At 35.0% G+C, this 20,432-nt stretch overlaps 1 protein-coding gene across 1 annotated transcript in view; it reads left to right on the plus strand.

Annotated features, from left to right (window-relative positions):
• LOC123550506 (uncharacterized) overlaps positions 1-20,071 on the plus strand; it is a 46,215-nt gene extending 26,144 nt beyond the window's left edge. The window contains exons 6-9 of the mRNA XM_053546797.1: positions 806-979; positions 4,789-4,956; positions 18,624-18,656; positions 18,936-20,071. Of these exons, the coding sequence (XP_053402772.1) occupies positions 806-979; positions 4,789-4,956; positions 18,624-18,656; positions 18,936-19,006 (446 nt within the window). The 3' untranslated portion in view covers positions 19,007-20,071. The remainder of the gene's footprint in view (positions 1-805; positions 980-4,788; positions 4,957-18,623; positions 18,657-18,935) is intronic.
• Positions 20,072-20,432: the final 361 nt, after the last annotated feature.

Below are 20,432 nucleotides of genomic sequence, written 5' to 3' on the forward strand. Positions count from 1 at the left end.
TTCTGCCAAATTATTAGCGGATTTAAACATAAAATTAAATGCAAACAGATAGAGAAAGTGTTGTGTGGAAAAGATTGCGAAAAAGTTATAGCTTATATCTGGCATATTTTCTCGAGACTTTTAAATTGGCAAATAACTACAGAACGCTGTATCTATACTTATGTAGGAAGCGCCTAGTTTAATAACGTTTGCAACAACACGTGAACAGTAGTCGCTGTGTTTTATTTCATAGGTGTTCTTGATACCCCTATGGCGATATGAGTCCTACATTCAGAACATGTTTGCACTGGTTCTTCTGCTGAAGCCATCGTACTGAAATATCTCATACATACAAAATTCTTCAGTAAATGGTTCAACACTGTGGGGTGTGTTTGGAAAGGTGCATTTTCATCCTATAGCTGTTCCGACTTAACAGAGTCTGTTTCTTTGTTTGCGTGCAGCGCTTTTCAAGAATTCCCTTCTTCCAGAAAATTATACTCTTCTTCACGGCAGGTAATAATATCGTTTGACAACATTAATAATTAATTATTACATTAAGTGTTATACTTTCTGGTCCTAAGAGATCATCGATTTCAACACCTAGTTTTTAAAATTGAATATGGTTGAAGCAGGTGCTATAGGGCGGGAGAAGTGTTGCGTTTTAAGCTCGACTATACAAAGTCGACTATCCTTCTCGACCGGATGTCGGCGTCTTCTCGCGTCCGCATCTTGGTTAAAGTTTTGATGCACGTTCTCTTTATCTTTGTTATTACTTGATGGATTTGCTTCAAACTTAAAATAAATATAAAATCATTTACTATTTAAGATTGCGGGCCACTTGAAAATCCTACAAACGGAAACGTAACTTTCGAAGAGACCTTTGAAAACTCAGAGGCTACGTACACTTGCAATGTAGGATATGTTCTTTCTGGAGGAGACTCGAAACGAGTATGCCAAGCGGACGGTAATTGGTCGACTGTGGATCCAATGTGTTTGGCTGGTAGGTCCTATAAATAGTTCTTGTTTCTCTGAGCTCACCAACCAACGTGTTTTTTTTTTTTTAAACTTTATTGCAGTCAAATAGCTAACTTAGCCAGTTTTTAGCTCACCTGTCACATAGTGACAAGGTGAGCTTTTGTGATCACGCAGCGTCCGTCGTCCGTCGTCCGTCCGTCCGTGCGTGCGTCCGTGCGTCCGTAAACTTTTGCTTGTGACCACTCTAGAGATCACATTTTTTGTGGGATCTTTATGAAAGTTGGTCAGAAGGTTCATCTTGATGATATCTAGGTCAAGTTCGAAACTGGGTCACGTGCCATCAAAAACTAGGTCAGTAGGTCTAAAAATAGAAAAACCTTGTGACCTCTCTAGAGGCCATATATTTCACAAGATCTTCATGAAAATTGGTCAGAATGTTCACCTTGATGATATCTAGGTCAAGTTTGAAATGGGTTCGTGCCATCAAAAAATAGGTCAGTAGGTCTAAAAATAGAAAAACCTTGTGACCTCTCTAGAGGCCATATATTTCACAAGTCTTCATGAAATTTGGTTCAGAACGTTCACCTTGATGATTCTAGGCCAAGTTTGAACTGGGTTACGTGCCGTCAAAAACAAGGTCAGTAGGTCAAATAATAGGAAAAACCTTGTGACCTCTCTAAAGGCCATATTTTTCACGGGATCTGTATGAAAGTTGGTCTGAAGGTTCATCTTGATGATATCTAGGCCAAGTTTGAAACTGGGTCACGTGCGGTCAAAAACTAGGTCAGTAGGTCTAAAAAAAAGAAAAACCTTGTGACCTCTCTAGGGCCATATATTTCATGAGATCTTCATGAAAATTGGTCAGAAAGTTCACCTTGATGATATCTAGGTCAAGTTTGAAAGTGGGTCACGTGCCGTCAAAAACTAGGTCAGTAGGTCAAATAAATAAAAAACCTTGTGACCTCTCTAGAGGCCATATTTTCATGGGATCTGTATGAAAGTTTGTCTGAATGTTTTATCTTGATGATATCTAGGTCAAGTTCGAAAGTGGGTCACGTGCCTTCAAAAACTAGGTAGTAGGTCAAATAATATAAAAACCTTGTGACCTCTCTAAAGGCCATATTTTTCATGGGATCTGTATGAAAGTTGGTCTGAATATTCATCTTGATGATATCTAGGTCAGGTTCAAAATAGGGTCATGTGCGATCAAAAACTAGGTCAGTAAGTCTAAAAATAGAAAAACCTTGTGACCTCTCTAGAGGCCATACTTGTGAATGGATCTCCATAAAAATTGGTCAGAATGTTCATATTGATGATATCTAGGTCAAGTTTGAAAGTGGGTCACGTCCATCAAAAAGTAGGTCAGTAGGTCAAATAATGAAAAACGTTGTGACCTCTCTAGAGGGCCCTATTTTTCATGGGATCTGTATGAAAGTTGGTCTGAATGTTCATCTTGATGATTTTATAGGTCAAGTTTGAAACTGGGTCAACTGCGATCAAAACTAGGTCAGTAGTTTTTTGAAATAGAAAAACCTTGTGACCTCTCTAGAGGCCATACCCCTTTAATGGATCTCCATGAAAAAATTTGGTCAGAATGTTCACCTTGATGAATCTAGGTCAGTTTTGAACTGGGTTAGTGCCCCTAAAAAACTAGGTCAGTAGGTCAAATAATAAAAAAACTTGTGACCTCTCTAGAGGCCATACTTTTCATGGGATCTGTATGAAAGTTGGTCTGAATGTTTATCTTGATGATATCTAAATCAAGTTTGAAATGGGTCAACTGCGGTCAAAAAATAGGTCAGTAGATCTAAAATTATTAAAAAACTTTTGACCTCTCTAGAGGCCATATTTTCAATGGATCTTTATGAAAATTGATCTGAATGTTCACCTTGATTAAAATCTAGGTCAGTTTCGAAACTGGGTCACATGCGGTCAAAAACTAGGCCAGTTTGGTATAAAAATAGAAAAACCTTGTGACCTCTAGAGGCCATATTTTTCATGAGATCTTTATGAAAAATTGTGAGAATGTTCACCTTGAGATATCTAGGAAAAGTTCAAAACGGGTACGTACCTTCGAAAACTAGGTCAATAGGTCAAATAATAGTAAAACCCTTTTGACCCTCTAGAGACCATATTTTTCAATGGATCTTCATGAAAATTGGTCAGAATTTTTATCTTGATAATATCTAGGTCAAATTCAAAACTGGATCACATGAGTCAAAACTAGCTCACTTGTCAAATAATAGTAAAAATGACGTCTACTCAAAACTGGGGGCTGTGGGAAGAGGTGAGCGATTCAGGACCATCATGGTCCTCTTGTTTTAGGTTCAGTACTAGTAATAAGCTGTTCTCCGCAAGTAACTTACAAAATTCTATATCATTTTCTTCTTTTGCTAACGGATGCCTAGGAAATTGAACTTTATATTGCTTTGACAAATTACGGATACCATGTGTCTTTTCAACAAATGAACAGTTACGTTTTTCATATCAAGGATGCTATAAAAACTTTAAACATAACATATATATGATAATCCTTCGAATGAAAATAACTGTAAAAAAATCAATGTAGCATACTTTGCTTATCCTTTGGAAGCATTGAATACAACCAAGCAGAATAATGGCAGACTCGGTTTGATTGAATCTACTCTTGAGAGGTCATGGAATGTGTAACACCCCTCATGCAACAATGTATGCACTTTTGTGGAAATGTATTATGCAAATGTATAGAACGAGTTTTAATACATGTAGCCTTTGTATAGCCGCTTCTCGCTTTGACTTCTTTTTAAGGTAAAAGGAATCTACTGTAAATTGTACTGTAAACCAAACGAAACAATAGCCGACTCTTGATCAATTACACATTGATAATTCGGTAGGTACCGAAAAAAATGTATTTACAGCTTTATTAGTTTGTCCTCCTTTTGCAGCAATATATCTAATCAAAATATGTTCTATAACAAGACTGCAGCAAATTGTGTCATAAATATCACCGAATTGAAAGTAACGTAAAAGGCAATCAGAAGAAAACCCTTAAAACGTTATACGTGCCCATTTTACTATGGTTGCATTGAATTATATGGATGATAAAACACATAAAACAGATCTATGACAAATTATAAAACTATTCGAGCTTTTACATTTGTAAGCTGCATGTGGGATCAAGAGTTCGTGTACACATATTGATAACAGATAAAATCACAAATTACTACCGCCTTGAGTCTTCAGCAAAAGGAACTGTAAACTCAACGTTTACTCTGGAAAGGTCCATCGCGACATATATGCTTGTTTGACTGGTTTTGCTATAAGTTCTGGAAATTAATTAAGAATGTGTTCTTCGGCGGCGGAACCTGGAATGGAACTGCGCCAGTATGTGATATAGGTATTTATCACATGTATGACGTCGCGAGAGTGTAATTAAGCCATTACATAAAATTGATAATACACTGGTGTAATAAAGATTTGACGTCGACGTTGTTTACAATATCGGAGATGTTGGTCAAATTGACTTGTTTATAATAGCTAAAAAGTAGAATTTTTGATATTTCGACAGGAAAAGCTAACATGTGATAAAAAGAATATTACATTTGTGATTTTCCACTTTGAATTATTAAACCAGTTGAAAAAAATGATGAAATGCTCGGCAGAGCCTTGCATTTTTTCATTTCATCAACTCGTTAAATAAATTCAATATGAAAAGACACTCGTGTAATATCCTTTCTGACTTTTGTTCCCCTTTCAGTCGTATATAACCTGATGCCTTTTCATAGAAAGACGGAAATAGCTGATGAATTGCAGTTAACTTTGAGTTCATTTAACCCGTCCACATGCCGATTTCAGACTGTGGGCCCCTGAACTCTCCAGCAAATGGAACTGTAAATTTATCATCTACCACGAAAGGTTCAACTGCAACGTATTCTTGCTTGAATGGCTTAACTGTAAAGACAGGAGATATGTTGAGAACCTGCGCTTCTGACGGCAGCTGGACTGGAACAAAACCAGTTTGTGGTAAGTGTAATAGCGGCAATAGCGTTTACATATTACTTAAGATTCAAAAGGATGATTTTGGCGTCCTATAAATTTCGTGATTTAATATTCATTGTCAGGAATTTACGGTTTAGATTTAGGTTTACTTTGATATATAATGCAGCTTATTATTCGCAAGTATTTTGAATCTGCATATCGCTCTGTTCGGACTAAATAACAAAAATAAAAATATTGTAAATACTACTGAATCTACAGTATATTTTTATTACTTACAGATTGTAATGTGCAAAGATTGTTAATACTGTGTTAGACTGTAGAGTATGATTTTGATTTATTTATTATTTAGATAGACCTTAGTCTTTGGTCAACTCTTAAACTAGTTTTCAAGTGCCAAAGATGATCAGTGTTTTTGGAAGTTCAGTGTTTAATTAGTTTGAATAGTTACTAGTGATGGATTATGTTAAAAGTAAAAGACTAGTGTAAAAGCACATATTTTCACTGGGTCATAAATTCGCAAATTAAAAATTTTGAGTATGTTCGCGAGGTTTTATATTCGCGAAATAATACAAAATGGCATCCTACTTGAATTTGAATTATACTAATGGTTTAATATTTACGCGAGGATTAATTTTCGTGAGATATATGGCCTTGCAAGTATAACGAAAATTAAACCATCGAGGAAATTTCAACTTTTACGGTATTTTAATAGGATTCTTTGCAGCATCTTAATTTTACCCTGTAAATTTTTAGAATTCAGCTAACATGTATAGAAAAATTAAGCGAGGTAGAACAGATGCAAACAAATTACATACTTAGGGTGGGTATAAAGACATATTTGGCATCAATGATAAGCAATTAAAAATGGAAAGTTAAAAAAGAAATCAAAACACTAATACCATAATCATTCTACATATAAAGGGTGTAAGTAAAGTTTGCTACAGCTGTAAAAGTAAATCAGCATGACAAAAACGTGTAAGTTAAGATTTTTTATTTACACTTGTTAAGTCATTTAATTTTTTAAGGGGGAATGGTACTTTGTCAAAATTTAAGATTTGCTAATAGTCGTATATACCAAAATAAACTTGAAGATATTTCAAATTTGTATCATCATCTTTTAGAGCGATAAACATGCGTATGACGTTACCATGACGTCGCAAACATGACCCGTTTTCGCGCTTTTTACGTCCGTTAATGGTAGCACTAAAATGGTATAAAACTCGATACTACAAACGTATTGTTGGCGTCAATGCATTAGATTATATATCAAACGACAGAATAAAGCAATTTCTTAGTGATCATTAACATGAAAAGGTATTTTCTATCCGAATTTTCGAAGGAGGTTCGAAAACAGACATTTGGTTGTTTAAGAAAATTCAGGGAAAAATCGATTCTGATCCATTTTGCAAAAAAAATGGCCCGTGGAATTTTTTGCCAATTTTTGTATGTAAAAATTCGTTATGTTGTTAATGGCTGGCCAAAATAGAAAAAGTTCACCGAAGCGTTTTTCTAGTTCAACCGTTTGAATTAGAGCATTGTGACGCAATAAACAACGTCGCTTAAGACATGACGTAAGCACGTGAATATTTACATTATTAGCCTTATTTTTACACAAGTGGCTGCAAAGATGGTGCTCTCCATACATATGTGGAAACTATGCTTTCTAGCGCCTGTATTAATTCAGCTTCTCCTTTTTCTTCAAGATTTATTGAAACTCACTTTGCACTGGAAAAACAAGCTTGCAATGGAAATTATTTTCTATTGTTAATTGTTCTTTAAAAAAAAATATTCAGGACAATTAAAATGTAGAGTAAAAATATTGTTTGTACATCAGTCCAGAATTGCTTGCCTCTTTATGCAATTGAGCACGAATATCGGGCTCCATAGCTTTTACAGAATTGCTCCATTTTTTTGGCATCTGTGAAGTTGACCATATTTAATTGTTTTCGTGTAAACTTTGATAAGTTTTCACACAGTTATTGTTACTTTCAAACATTACATATGTTGCAACAACATTTGTTACTTATTTATAACTTGAAACCCATATAATAAAACAGTTATTGACAGTTAAGCCATCGGATATGATGTGATATTCAACGGAGGAGGACAATATTGACTCTTCCAGTGAATACCATAGCTATCCAATGGCTCAAGGTCAATAATAATATATTTTCAAAACGAAATTAACATAAATAATTGACAAAAAACTCAATAAAAATATAGCTCTTTTTCACCCTAACTTTTAGAAAATTATTAAACTTATATAGCAGTCATAGATATTATCACTCACACGGGTGTGTTAAATTTACATATATATTATTTTTGTATGTGTATTTATTTTATGTAATAAGTTGCTTTGAAAAAACATAATATTTTGATGGCAAATTTAATTTATAGATAGATTTATTGATAATATTTCTTTAGTACTAATATTTACGAGATTATCCCATTTTTGTCTTCATGCAAAATATAGCCAAGGGAGACAAACAGATACTGATTAGTACGGCTGTTATATACATTCTTATTACAGAAACACAACCTAAAGTATAGATTTGTACCAGCATCGTGTTGACTTGTCAGGAAATTATCAGTAGCACGGTACGGTGACCTCGGAAAGGGGCGCATAACATGCGAGATTGTCGGCTTATATGGAAATTCCAAATGAATTCATATTATTGTTTGTTTTGATTGATAGAATCCTGTTTTACGGCCTTTCAGTATTTCAGTTTATGTCAGGCAGTAGACAAGCTTACTGCCGCTCATTGGCTGTTTTTTTTATTAAAATATAAGCATTCTTAATTTATTAAGACCTAATATACAGCCATTCTATTCAAACTTATTCTTTCTAAAATACGTGTATAAATAAAAGCTCAGTACATAATCAGGATCGGGAACGGATTTAGCATCTTTTTGAGTGATCGTTCTCTAGTCTATACTGCTAGTTTCTATTTGGACCAACATTGCAAACTTTAATATATTTTTTTTGAATTTTAGGAAAGACAATATTGTGAAACAAGCCGCGACGGCATATGGACGAACATTCATCATTCTATATCGTTATGTCGTCATGTAAACGGAAGGGGCATGTCCGTGATGGCATGTTTTAAAATTCATAATTTAGTCGTTTCTATTCAGCTTTTTTCCCCGTCCTGTGCAACAAATAACAAATAACAGAAATATTTAAATGAAATAGCCGCGCCTTGTGAAAACCAACATACGGTGGCTTTGCAGTCTGGTCAGGATCCATGCTGTTCGCTAACGGTTTCCTAAATTGCAATAGGCTTTAAAAGCGAACAACATAGATCCTGACAAGACTGCGCAAGCTGGTCTGGACCAAAGCTAGTCGCAAAGCCACTATGTTGGTTTTTTCATGGCGCAGCTCAAATAACATATGTTAAAACAGGTAGAACGGTATCCATTTATGTAAATGTTTTGACGTGTAACCTTTGCAAACAGTACACGCGGAATCTTAAAATTCATACGTAACATTCGAATTTAAATTCCGTTGTACTGCTTGCAAAAGAAAAAATAAAGTATATAATAATATAAACTGTAAACTTTTAGGACTGCCTACGTGGTCTGATTCACTGAGATATCTCACTGATGGAGGACTGTAAGTTCGAGCCCCGCTACCGAACATGGCTCTTTATGTGAGAACACTTTGTAGTTTGTGTCGGAGGTTAGGGGTTTAGTACTGGTCGTTCCCAGGAACAATGTTTAAGGAAACTACCCGACATACTGTTGAAACGAGCGTAAAAACTTGATTCAGAAATTAATCAACTTTTTTAACAGTCTTTATTACCGTTTCTATAAATCTGCCTTTAATTGTATCATTTAATACAATTTAAAAAGAAATTCACATTCGATAGAACTGTGCGGAAATGTTTGTATTTAATTACCCCATGCTTACCTAATGCAGCTGCAACGTTTATTAAATAGGGGTTCCGTAAAATGCCGTAGCATTTTAGATTTTACATTTTAAAATGTAGTACACTATATAGACCATACTTAGTTTCGGGAAATAGGTTTTTTTTCCAGTTAAGTCTTTGTTTGAGTTTAACGCCATTTTCTCAACAGTTTTTCAGTCATATAACGGCGGGCTGTTAACCTAACCATTTCCTGGATTCTGTACCAGTACAAACCTGTTCTCCGCAAGTAACTGCCAACTTCCCCACATGAATCAGAGGTGGAGGACTAATGATATCAGACACAGTGTCGTTCATCAAATAGCCACGGAGAACATACGCCCCGTCCGAGGATCGAACCAGCGACCCCGAGATCCGTAGACCAACGCTCTTACCTATTGAGCTAAGCGGCGGCTTCAGTAAAGTCTTTTTTCCGCATATTTTGCAACCATTTGTCAAATACATTACCAAAATATGCATAATCGACGATTCTTCTATTTTGCTTTTCTCCGTTTTTATTATCACTCCCGACACTCCCTTTCTTCCAAAACTTAACTTTTTTAGCCTTCTGAACTGTCCGTATTTATCGCGACTTATTTAGAGAGCAGCTGAGTTTGAAAAGGTGCATGAAGTGGCTATTGAAATGAACATCAAGAACTTCTAGTAATTTAAAAGATACGCACTTTCAATAGAAATATTTTGGAATACTGCATGTTATGAATGTGTAATATTTTTACGATTAGATTGAAATATTTAATCATTTGTCTCATAACTGCTTGTTTATAGGTTTCCAGGTAGAATTATGACAAGCCATTTAAAATAAACACATGCAACGTTACATAACGATTACATGTCTTTTAACGACGCTGCAGTAGTCAGTTCAAACGGTTTTACTACAAAAACGCTTCGGTGAACTTTTTTCTATTTTGGCATAGATATTAACAACATAATGAATTTTCACATACAAAAATTTGGCAAAAATTCCACGGGCCAATTTTTTGCAAAATGGATCAGAATCGATTTTCTTCCTGAATTTTCTTAAACAACCAAATGTCTGTTTTCGAACCTCCTTCGAAAATTCAGATAGAAAATACCTGTTCATGTTAATGATCACTAAGAAATTGCTTTATTCTGTCGTTTGATATATAATCTAATGCATTGACGCCAACAATACGCTTGTAGTATCGAGTTTTATACTATTTTAGTGCTACCATTAACGGACGTAAAAAGCGCGAAAACGGGTCATGTTTGCGACGTCATGGTAACGTCATACGCATGTTCATTGCTCTAAAAGATGATGATATCAATTGGAAATATCTTCAAGTTTATTTTGGTATATAAGACAATCAGCAAATCTTAAATTTTGACAAAGTACCATTCCCCCTTAATACTGATATGTTGAGTCATTTAATACTGGTATGTTGAGTCATTTAATACTGATATGTTGAGGCATTTAATACTGGTATGTTGAGGCATTTAATACTGGTATGTTGAGGCATTTAATACTGGTATGTTGAGGCATTTAATACTGGTATGTTGAGGCATTTAATACTGGTATGTTGAGTCATTTAATACTGTTATGTTGAGGCGTTTAAGCTGAATACTATTTATTGTATTGAATTTTCAACTTTTGGAAAGAAACAGGCATCTCTGCTTCAAATGAGTCTATGTCAGATCTTTAATTTAATCATTATCTGTACAATGCAAACTCAGCTACTGCAATGTAATAAGAAACAATACACATCTAAATATATTACAACATTCGTATGCTTTTAAGTCTATAAGTAGACTACCCCTATAAATTATGTAAAAATACTATTTTCTGTAAAACAATAATGAATATGTATGAATAAGGACAAATTTTCATAGAATGTTGTACATTTCGTCCGTTAAAAGCCAGAAGGGGCTATCAGCATTCTTTGTACATATGTGGATATCTCCTTCTGGCTTTCAACAGACGATTTGTCTGAACAGACACAGTAAAAAATTCGAAAACTTGATCGATCGTAGTAGTATTTTAGTAGGCTGGACCTTTCTAATTGTCTGTTAAAGAATATGAATGATATAGCGGTCTTTTAAATTGGACCAAACTTTCCTTAAACCATGTAGTTATCACTATGACAAGAAACATTGTACGGGTTGGCTGATTAGGAAAATGGAGGCCAACATTTATCAATACATAACCAGATTAGCGTCTCAGAACGCGAATGTTTTGTCAGGGAAAGTTGTTATTTGGTCAAGAAAAAGTCATGGAATCTTATTTTCCGTTTTGTGGAAACCCTGTCTAAGATAGTATAAACTTGTCTTATCTCTCATGAAGAAACCCTTAATATTTCTGTATCTTTATCTGAATCATTGCTGAACATTTCTGAATTTGTCTGAAAATCCCTTTTTTGCTAATTTCTGAAATCTTAATTTAGAAAATTTCAGAAATGTTCTGACATACACGATTCAGAAAAAATCAGAAATGTTCAGACAAAATTCAGAAATGTTCAGACAAAACTTAAGAAATAGTCAGACGTGATTTAGAAATATTCAGATCAATTCAGAAAATGTCAAAACACATGGGTACAGAAATGTTCAGACATGAATTCAGAATTATTCTGACATCAGTTCAGTCACATTTAGAAAATCTCACACAATGATGCAGAAATATTAAGCCCTTCAGAAATTTATGTCTGTATTTATTTATTTGTGTTTACGTCGCATGGGCACAATTATAGGTCAGTTGGTGACATTCCAGCTTTAATGATGGAGGAAGAACCGAGATGTCCTTTTGAGTATTATTTCATCACGAGAAGAAGCACCAACCTTCAGTAAGCCAGCTGGACGGCTTTCTCACATAAAGAATTCAACGCCCTGAGGCTCCAGCCATTCAGAAAATCTCTGACGTCAATTCAGAAATAATCAGAAAGATGTTCAGAGGTTTACAGAAATATATGGAAGCTAGATTTAACATAATCTAAGACTTCACCCGTCATAATGCTTAAAACATGTGTGAAGTTTAAAAGAATTGTGCTGTGTATTATTTTTAGAAAATTCTTACATGCAAAACTTACCCAAAATTTCTAACTTAAGTATGGACATTTAATAATGTTTACAACATAAGGACTAGAGAATTGTAAAGTTAGTCTTGGTGCTTGGGCCATCTGTGCTTGTGCGAATGGTGTTTCACAGCATGTAACTTGACCATGGTGTGATGTCATCTCAGGATACCGAGTATGTGTGTTAAGTTTGAAAACATTTGGTCATTGACAAGTATAATACAAAAAGTATAACATTGAAACTACCACATAACCACACAAAACTATTTTTGATCAATGCAATAAGGCTATTTTAGAATTCCTGTAATGTTCGGAAATTTTGTAATTGTACTGGACAAATTTCGAGTCGTGCTAAGGATGTTTAAATTGAACCTAAATAGATTAAAGTCGTGGATACAGGACATATTTACAGATTGGTTAATACAAAAAGTATAACATTGAAACTACCACATAACCACACAGTGCTATTTAAAATGATTAATGTAATAAGGCTATTGTAGAAATGATCTATGAAGTTTAAGAATTCCGCATGCCAACCATTATTTGGTCTCTTAAATGCTGAAGACAGTTCTAGAATGGTCCATATTTTCGAATTAAACATTGTATTTATATAGATTTTGCAATATCAAGTTTCCACCTAGTCTTCCTGCCTTAACGTTCAATGAATGACTTGTATGTGTGTTGATTTAATTGACACAAATCATGAAGAACGCATGCCTTTATCAGTTTAGTTTGTAATTGATAAATTTGATAAAAACGAATAAAAAGAGCGGTTACAGAGTTTTGATGCAAATACGAATTATAAAGGTGTCCAGAAAGTTCGTTCCTATATTCCGAGAACCAGAAAATTATGGTGGCCTATGAAATACATGAACAATGCTATTTTGACAGAATCTCTAAAGAACAGGTGTTCTGCATTGCCAGTTTAAAAGACCACCGTAGTTTAGTCGAGTTCCATTATGTCACTGCCAACGCTGTGTGTGGGCAATATGTTGCTTTTGTTTCTCCTGCCGTTTACTCATCTCAAATTCATCGCATCACATGCTATAGTGTTTCTGTCAGATTCCATCTCGGCCTTTTTGATTTTTTGCCGCCACTTTCGTGATCCCTGAAAACACATTAACATGCTGTTATATGACGACCATGTGTAGATCTGTTAAAAAAACATAATGCTTGACATAGCTTCGCCCTATATATTTCCTTCTATGCCTAATATATTCTCTATTTAACTTCAGGGTACTATTTCGCCCGTAATTATAGCATTTATCACACGGATGAATTTAATGCAAGTGGGTATTGCACACAATAGACGGTATTTATTGCTGACAATATACATGATAATGTATGTAAAACTATACGCTTTTAACGTTTGGATGATGCTAATGTCTTTATAAATCTTTCAAAAATAAAACATGCATACCTTCTATTGCGTGAGACGTTATCCTCAAATGGAGATTTTTCAGTGTCACGGACGTCCCTTTTTGGTGTCTGTGAGGAAGTGCACCCGCCCAATAAGATTGTTAAACCTTTTTTTTAAAGTTTTTGTACTAAACGACCTTAAAAGAAACAGTGGTATGTTTATTTAAATCTAACGAGGTTATATCACACATGACTAATAATACCGTCTAAATCGGTGCTAACTGGGGTGATGCATTTTCCGCTACCGTCACTATCAAATAAAACGAGGTTTTTAATTTTGTCCTTTGATAAAGTTTTGTGTTTTTTAAGTACCACAGTATAAGGATTTAATGAAATGATTAAATATTATTTTATCGTGAAGTCTATAGCATTTAATACATTTATAATTTAGAGGTGACATGTTCTGGGGTGAAAGCACCGTAATATGGACCCAGTGGTCATCAGTTCGATCCCCCAGAAGCGAAATTTCTGCCACTGTCGCTCTTTTTTTCCTAAATTGGCGCTAATACTGGTAAGAAACTCAGAAAGGAGCTGTCGAGCGTGTTCATGAAACTTGTTTCACTTTCGATGTAAATATGATGTGGTTTTGCTAAGAAGTAGAGAGATTATTTCTTGGTGGACATCCGACGACAGCTTTATGAGAAGTGGGACTCAACAGACAGTTATTTTGTCTTTTAAAAAAGGTTTGCCGTATTAGCGGGCTTGTCGCCTTAGCATATTTTGCATTTTCCACAGTTTTTGATGATCCTGCTTTATTATTTCTAACAAGGATCTCATCGAATTCCTATAAATAGGTTACAATACGCCCGATACCCTTCATGCCCCAGTTATCTGTTATAATGTCAAAAGGGACAATTACTTGCCGTTTTAGCATGCTAAATTTCTGTTCAGATATCGGTTTCCTGTTTTCAGGCTAAAAGTGTTCATCTGTCTATAAAACCATTTATTTGTATGCGAAGTATTCCATTTTTTGCCTTTGCTTGCTCTATATTTGGCCAAATTTGACCTAAGAGTAAAGAACTTACATTGCTTTAAAGTTTCGAATCGACGAAGTTGTTGTCAATTTAGCTTGCCGTTTGAGACAAAAAGTGACGTCAAAATCACGTGGTATGGGCACTCTTGTTTTGCAAATGTCTGCATCATACAGTAGTTTCCATCCAAGGTTGACTATATATTCTTGCTGCTGTCTGCATGTGACACTGAAACAAATCCTTCTTGAAACTAAAATAACGCTTGCAAGGCGGCCATTTCTGAGAAAAAGAGCGGGAATTTTCTGCAGCTTTCAACATGTATCTGTTTTTCACTTATCCTGAACGTTATTATGGGGCTATATGTAGACATATTGACTGTTGTGTTTGTCTTGCTTAGAGCTGATGATGGACTGATAAAAAAAACTACAAAAAAATTATTCTTATCTATAGTTTTTGAAAATCGATGTGGTTATGTAAGAAGTAGAGCAATCTGCTTTCGGAGAGCATCGGATGACTGTTTACTGAGAAGTGTGACTCACCGGACGATTAAATAAAAAATGGATTGCCGTATTAGTGGCTTGCCGTCTTAGCATATTCTGCATTTTCCACAGTTTTCTATTAATTCTAGAGCTACATTATTTCCATCTGAGATCTCCAACAGATCCTTATATAAGTCCCTTAGATCGTATTATTATTTATTAAAGATGTATTCTGCTCATCTTTCATTGAAATATTTTCATACTAAGAAATTTACTTCAAATGCAAATAATCCTCATCAGATATATTCAACTTCACTAAGTATATAAATAAATTGTCTATATTGAGCTACATTCATAATCAAATGTCATGTAGTAACAGCCGAGTGTGTAAAAAAACTTCCAGTTTTTTTATGATAGTACACAGTTATACTGCTTTCAGCTGTACATGTATACAGTGTGTACTATTATTAACCAAATTCATCAGTGTTAATACACATAAATTTGTTTATTTTATGTTTACATAAACTACTGGTAGTACTTTTTTCATGTTTTCAAATATGAAATTTGGGTCTAGTATACCTTTAAGGAGAATTTCTTTATATCGAATTACAGGAATAATCTTCATTAATCGCAATCATGGATTATCGCCTGTATCTGTCGTTAGCAAGTACATTGCCTACATGTTGTTTGAAGTTTTGATTCGGCATCCACCAATAGCGGCGAATAATGATTGGCTGAAACTACTCCCGGTTATAATTACGAGTGCGCTTGCGCACAAAATAAACGATATAAATAAGTCAGAGGTTCGTCTCGGGATTTTGACGAACCTCTGATGGATGAGAATGAGCTATGTGCTACTTGTTGACGATACAAGGCTTAGTGTACATGCATACTGCCTTGAATTTAGGTGTGAGTCATCAACGGTATGGGTATGGTTATGAAGTGGATGGGGTCGGAGACTGAAGTTTTTGTAGTGGGATAAATGATCATAAATCCCAGTTAAAACCTCAACTGCACGCTTTCAAATGCTCCCTGAGCATAACATTCTAATAAAGTGTAAGGACACCAGATCAAATACTTTTTGAGATAAGTCTAACAAAAACTTTTAGGCCCTTACTACATATGCAGTAAGAGTCGTTACTCTAGTCTCGCAGAATGAAATCACAAACAAATCTCCAGGTGAACAACTGCACATGTAGTGATTTCATGACTCTAGGTCAAATACTTTCTTCGAGCTTGCATTTATGGAATTTGTCTGTCCGAATTTGTGTCGTTCATATCTCAAAAATTATTTGACCCAGAGACATCAAACCTCAAAGGATTGTTATTCAGCACAAGAAATTATGTATCAGGGGTTTCAGCTAGGATCTCATACAGCCAGACCTGAGTTATGGTCCTTGACTTAGTCAAAAATATGCATAAAAGAAGTTTATGCCGCATGTATCTTAAAAAATATTTGACCTTGTATATGAAACATTACAGGAACTGTATTTAGCAAGTGAAGTTGTGCACCTGAGTTTTGTTAAAGATATCTCAGCCAGACCAAAGTTATTGCCTTTGACTTGGACAAAAATATGCATAAAAAGGCATAAAAGTAGTGTCGCATATATCTCAGAAAGTATTTGACCAAGGTTCATGAAACATCATAGAAATATGATTCAGCATTTGAAGTTATGCACTTGGGATTTTGATCAGGATTTCTTTCAGTCAAACCAGAGTTATGGCCATTGATGAAAAATGAATAAATCAGATACAAGTTTGTGTCGCATGTTTCTCAAAGAGTATTTGACTTAGAGTCATAAAACATTAGGGGATTGTTTTATGACATGTGAAGACACGTGGTGTTGTGTTTGGGATTTCTCTCAATCACACTAGAGTTATGGTCCTTAATTTAGTGAAACATAAACATTAAGTGCTTTAGTTTGTGTTGCATGTATCATAAGAAATATTTCACTTAAAGTCATGAAACCATGTAGGAATATTATATAATATGTGAATTTGTGCACATAAGTTTCTTTATTTCACTTTACAAGACCAGGGAAATGTCTTAGTAAAAAATAAAAGTATGTATCCCATGTATCTTAAAATGTACTTGGCCATGTGTCATAAAACAATAGAGAGGATTCTTTTATAGCAATTGAAGTTGCGCACCTAGTGTTCCCTTCAAGTTTCATTCAGCTAGGCCAAAGTTAGGGTCCTTGACTTAGTAAAAAAATGTATATAAAAATCTTAGTCATGAAACCAGTGACAAGTGTGTGTGTGTGTGTGTGTGTGTGTGTGTGTGTGGTGGCGGGGCGGGGGAGGGAATGAGGGCTGTGTCACACGTGTAGTTTAAGTTTTAGGTTTTAGATATACGCGACACGAACTTTTAAGCCCATGTTTGCAATTGTTTTACTAAGTCAAGAGACATATTCAAGTCAGTGAGATTCCAAACAAATCACCAGTTGTACAGCTTTAGATGTTATGTAACAAACCTTTCAAGTTTCATGGATCTAGTTTAAATATTTTGAGATACCTGTGACAAAAGCTTCAGGCCTGTCCTTTATGCATATTTCACTATGTAAAGAACCATACTTCTGGTCTGGCTGAGTGAAATCACAAACAAACCTAGGTGCGCAAATCAACATGTTAAATAAAGTACCAATAATGTCAATGACAAATGGTCAAATCAGTCTTGAGATAAATGCTTCACAAACATTTAGGCCCTTTTTGCATATTGGTGACTTAGTCAGGGGCCATTACATTGGTCATGCTGCTTAAAATCCGCAACAGCTGCCTCGGAAGCCTAGTAGTAGAGCGCCCGCTTCACTTGCAGGAGGTCGTGGGTTCGATCCCTGGCCGCGTCATACCAAAGACGTGAAAAATGGTACTAGTTGCTTCCTTGCTTGACACTCAGCATTAAGATAATAGTACGAGGACTGGTCAGCCTTATGTCAGTATAATGTGACTGCGTGGGGTATCATGTCGCGTGTCAACGGCGTGTGTTTCTAGTGAGACAGCACTATAAAGTTGGTCATTGTAGTCACTGTCGCCCTGCTAAAATAGACACCGTCGTTTTTATGACTGAAGAAGACGCTCACACACACGCGCGCGCACGCACACCCACACATACACACTGAATTGTCAGACAAGACCCCAGATGTATAACTTCACATGCTTAAACCTTATCATCCTTGGCACAATTGATAGTGTAGATCATTATCACCTGTACATCCGTATCAGTATGATGATCTTGCACTGTTCGTCGTTCAGTCAGTATTTATTTGGTAAGCACCCCTTTCAACAGTTAATGGTACTATCCAATTTGAAAGATGGGGAAGTTCGTTATAGAAATTTAGCAGGGTAAGGGTTAATAATATTCCTATATGATTTCATGACTCAACAAACTTTTATCTGAGAAACGTGCGACACAAACGTCAAGGTGCTAAATGCGTATTTCTGACTAAGTCAAGGACTGTAACACAAATGTACATGCTAAATAGTATTTCTATAATTTTTAATGACTATAGGTCAAATAGTTCTTTAGATACATGCGAAAGTCAATGACCCTTACCCTGGCAGAGGGAAATTCCGCCCAGGTTCACGGCTTCATATGCACAATAACAAGGAATCCTGTCTAGGTTAAACGTTTTTGAGATGTACTCGACAAAATTCAGATTGATGGACATTTGTAAGGGCGGACGTACAGACTATAGTAAAACTGAGTGCCCAGCTCCAAAAATAATTGGATACCTTTAAAACGCCAAGTTTAGTTCGATTTCTATTCTGCTCTTTTCTTTAAATTAAATCGCTGATCAAAAAGATACGCATTTTCTATAGAAGATGACATGTAAATAGCATATGATTAACATAGACACTACTTTTATATTTAAGATGTTCCTGGGAGAACACAAGAACCAACATCAGGTAATTTGCACCTTCAATGACTAACAAAAAGAAATCCCTTGATTTGGACTTTAAGTCTTTGCAGTTCATCGAAGATTGAATATTCTGAAGCTCGAAAATTGAATATTCTGAAGCTGTGTTTATTTTTTATGCATCAATATACTTACAATAATCGTAACAAATTTTCACTAGAAAATTTAAAAAATCTTATATTCTGTAAATTGAATTATGTATTAAATTATGTAAAACGTTAATATTCTGCCGGAATACAATGCATTGGTACATTTTATTTTATTTCAGGATGTAAACAGCTGTATGATATCACTTGGATGGCAGTCGTGCTAGCTGTGGTTTTCCATTATGTTATATAATACACTGCACTATAGTTCGTCACTTTGTATAAAGCCATGTCTGCTTTTTAAAATAGAATCCTGTTGGTTATTAGGTCGTTAGAGTAAAGGCAGAGATCCAGTGGTTACACTGTCTTATGACGAAACCAACGGTCATGATTTCGAGTCCCCGTATCGTACTAGTATGATAAAATCTGTCTGAACATATGACTAACACATCGGAAGGTTAGGCACAGAGGGCAATGACGAACTATATTATTTGGTCTGTATCATTGAATTTCGTTTATTTTTGTATTGTTTATTTATTCATTTGTTTGTTTTGTTTATGTTTACCTAGTATAGTAGTATTTCTTTGAAGTGGCACAAATATACCGGTATACCAGATCGTTCAAAGTAGAAGTGACGTACAAGGAGTTTAGGTTTGGGGGACATTACAACATAAAAATATAAATAAACGTGAAAAATACTGAAAAATATATAACTTTGTTTTAAACATTTGTATCTAAAAATTACGTGTACAACATTATATCAAAGCATATATAGAAGTTTGGATGAAATAATTCAAGCATAAACCTTGCAGATTTTCTCGAAATTAAATTTTTTAAGTGTCAGTTTACATAACTCGACCTGTTAGCCCCTGAATTTATGGATGTGTTACCTGTTACGCTGGCAATTTGTTATTAGGTTTCCGTGATCTATAATTTTGCTGTTTTACTTTTGTCTCCTCTAGATTGGCAAAAACACATTGTTGGTGTATCATTTTATTTAAGTTTTGTTTTTCATTATATCGCAAGCACAAAGCAATATCCTAACATCCTAAAACTTGGTATTATTATAATGACCTTTTAACTATATATCTTCATAAAGTCTTTTGTTTCTAGTTTTTGCTGTGTTTTTTTTTTTCGACTGAAATCTTCAAGAAATGGAGAAGAGTTGGTTTTTAAGCTATTTGCAGAACTGTGTCAGGTCATGAATATAATTTAACAAATGTAGTCAGGCAACATGCACAATTCTTGTCATTGCAAAGTAAACATGTTTTGTATTTCTACACATAACCGAAATACATACATCAATAAATACACTTATGAAAGATTTCGTTTTAAGGTTGTTTTTTTTTTTAACATGTTCTTTCTGGATTCTTACATATTGTGCCCTTTCTTTCTAATACATTACATGTTAAGGGTTCATCTGGCGGGAGAAAGTCTATAAAATTTCCAAAATAATTGTGGTAATTAATCCCAGTCGCGGCTGATTAGTGTTCAGTGCTGGGTGATTTACTTACATTGGTACTGTTTCCAGCAGTATCAGCCTAGACCGGATACTAAGGGAGGTAAATATGACGCCAACCTGGGCTTTACTTGAAAAAAGTTGCTCCGTCCATTCCAGATTGGCACTTTCGCCGAATAACAACGTTAAACTTCATTTTACTTTTACCTTTACTGTCAGT

This window comes from Mercenaria mercenaria, chromosome 6, assembly GCF_021730395.1.
Source record: "Mercenaria mercenaria strain notata chromosome 6, MADL_Memer_1, whole genome shotgun sequence".
NCBI lineage: Eukaryota > Metazoa > Mollusca > Bivalvia > Venerida > Veneridae > Mercenaria > Mercenaria mercenaria.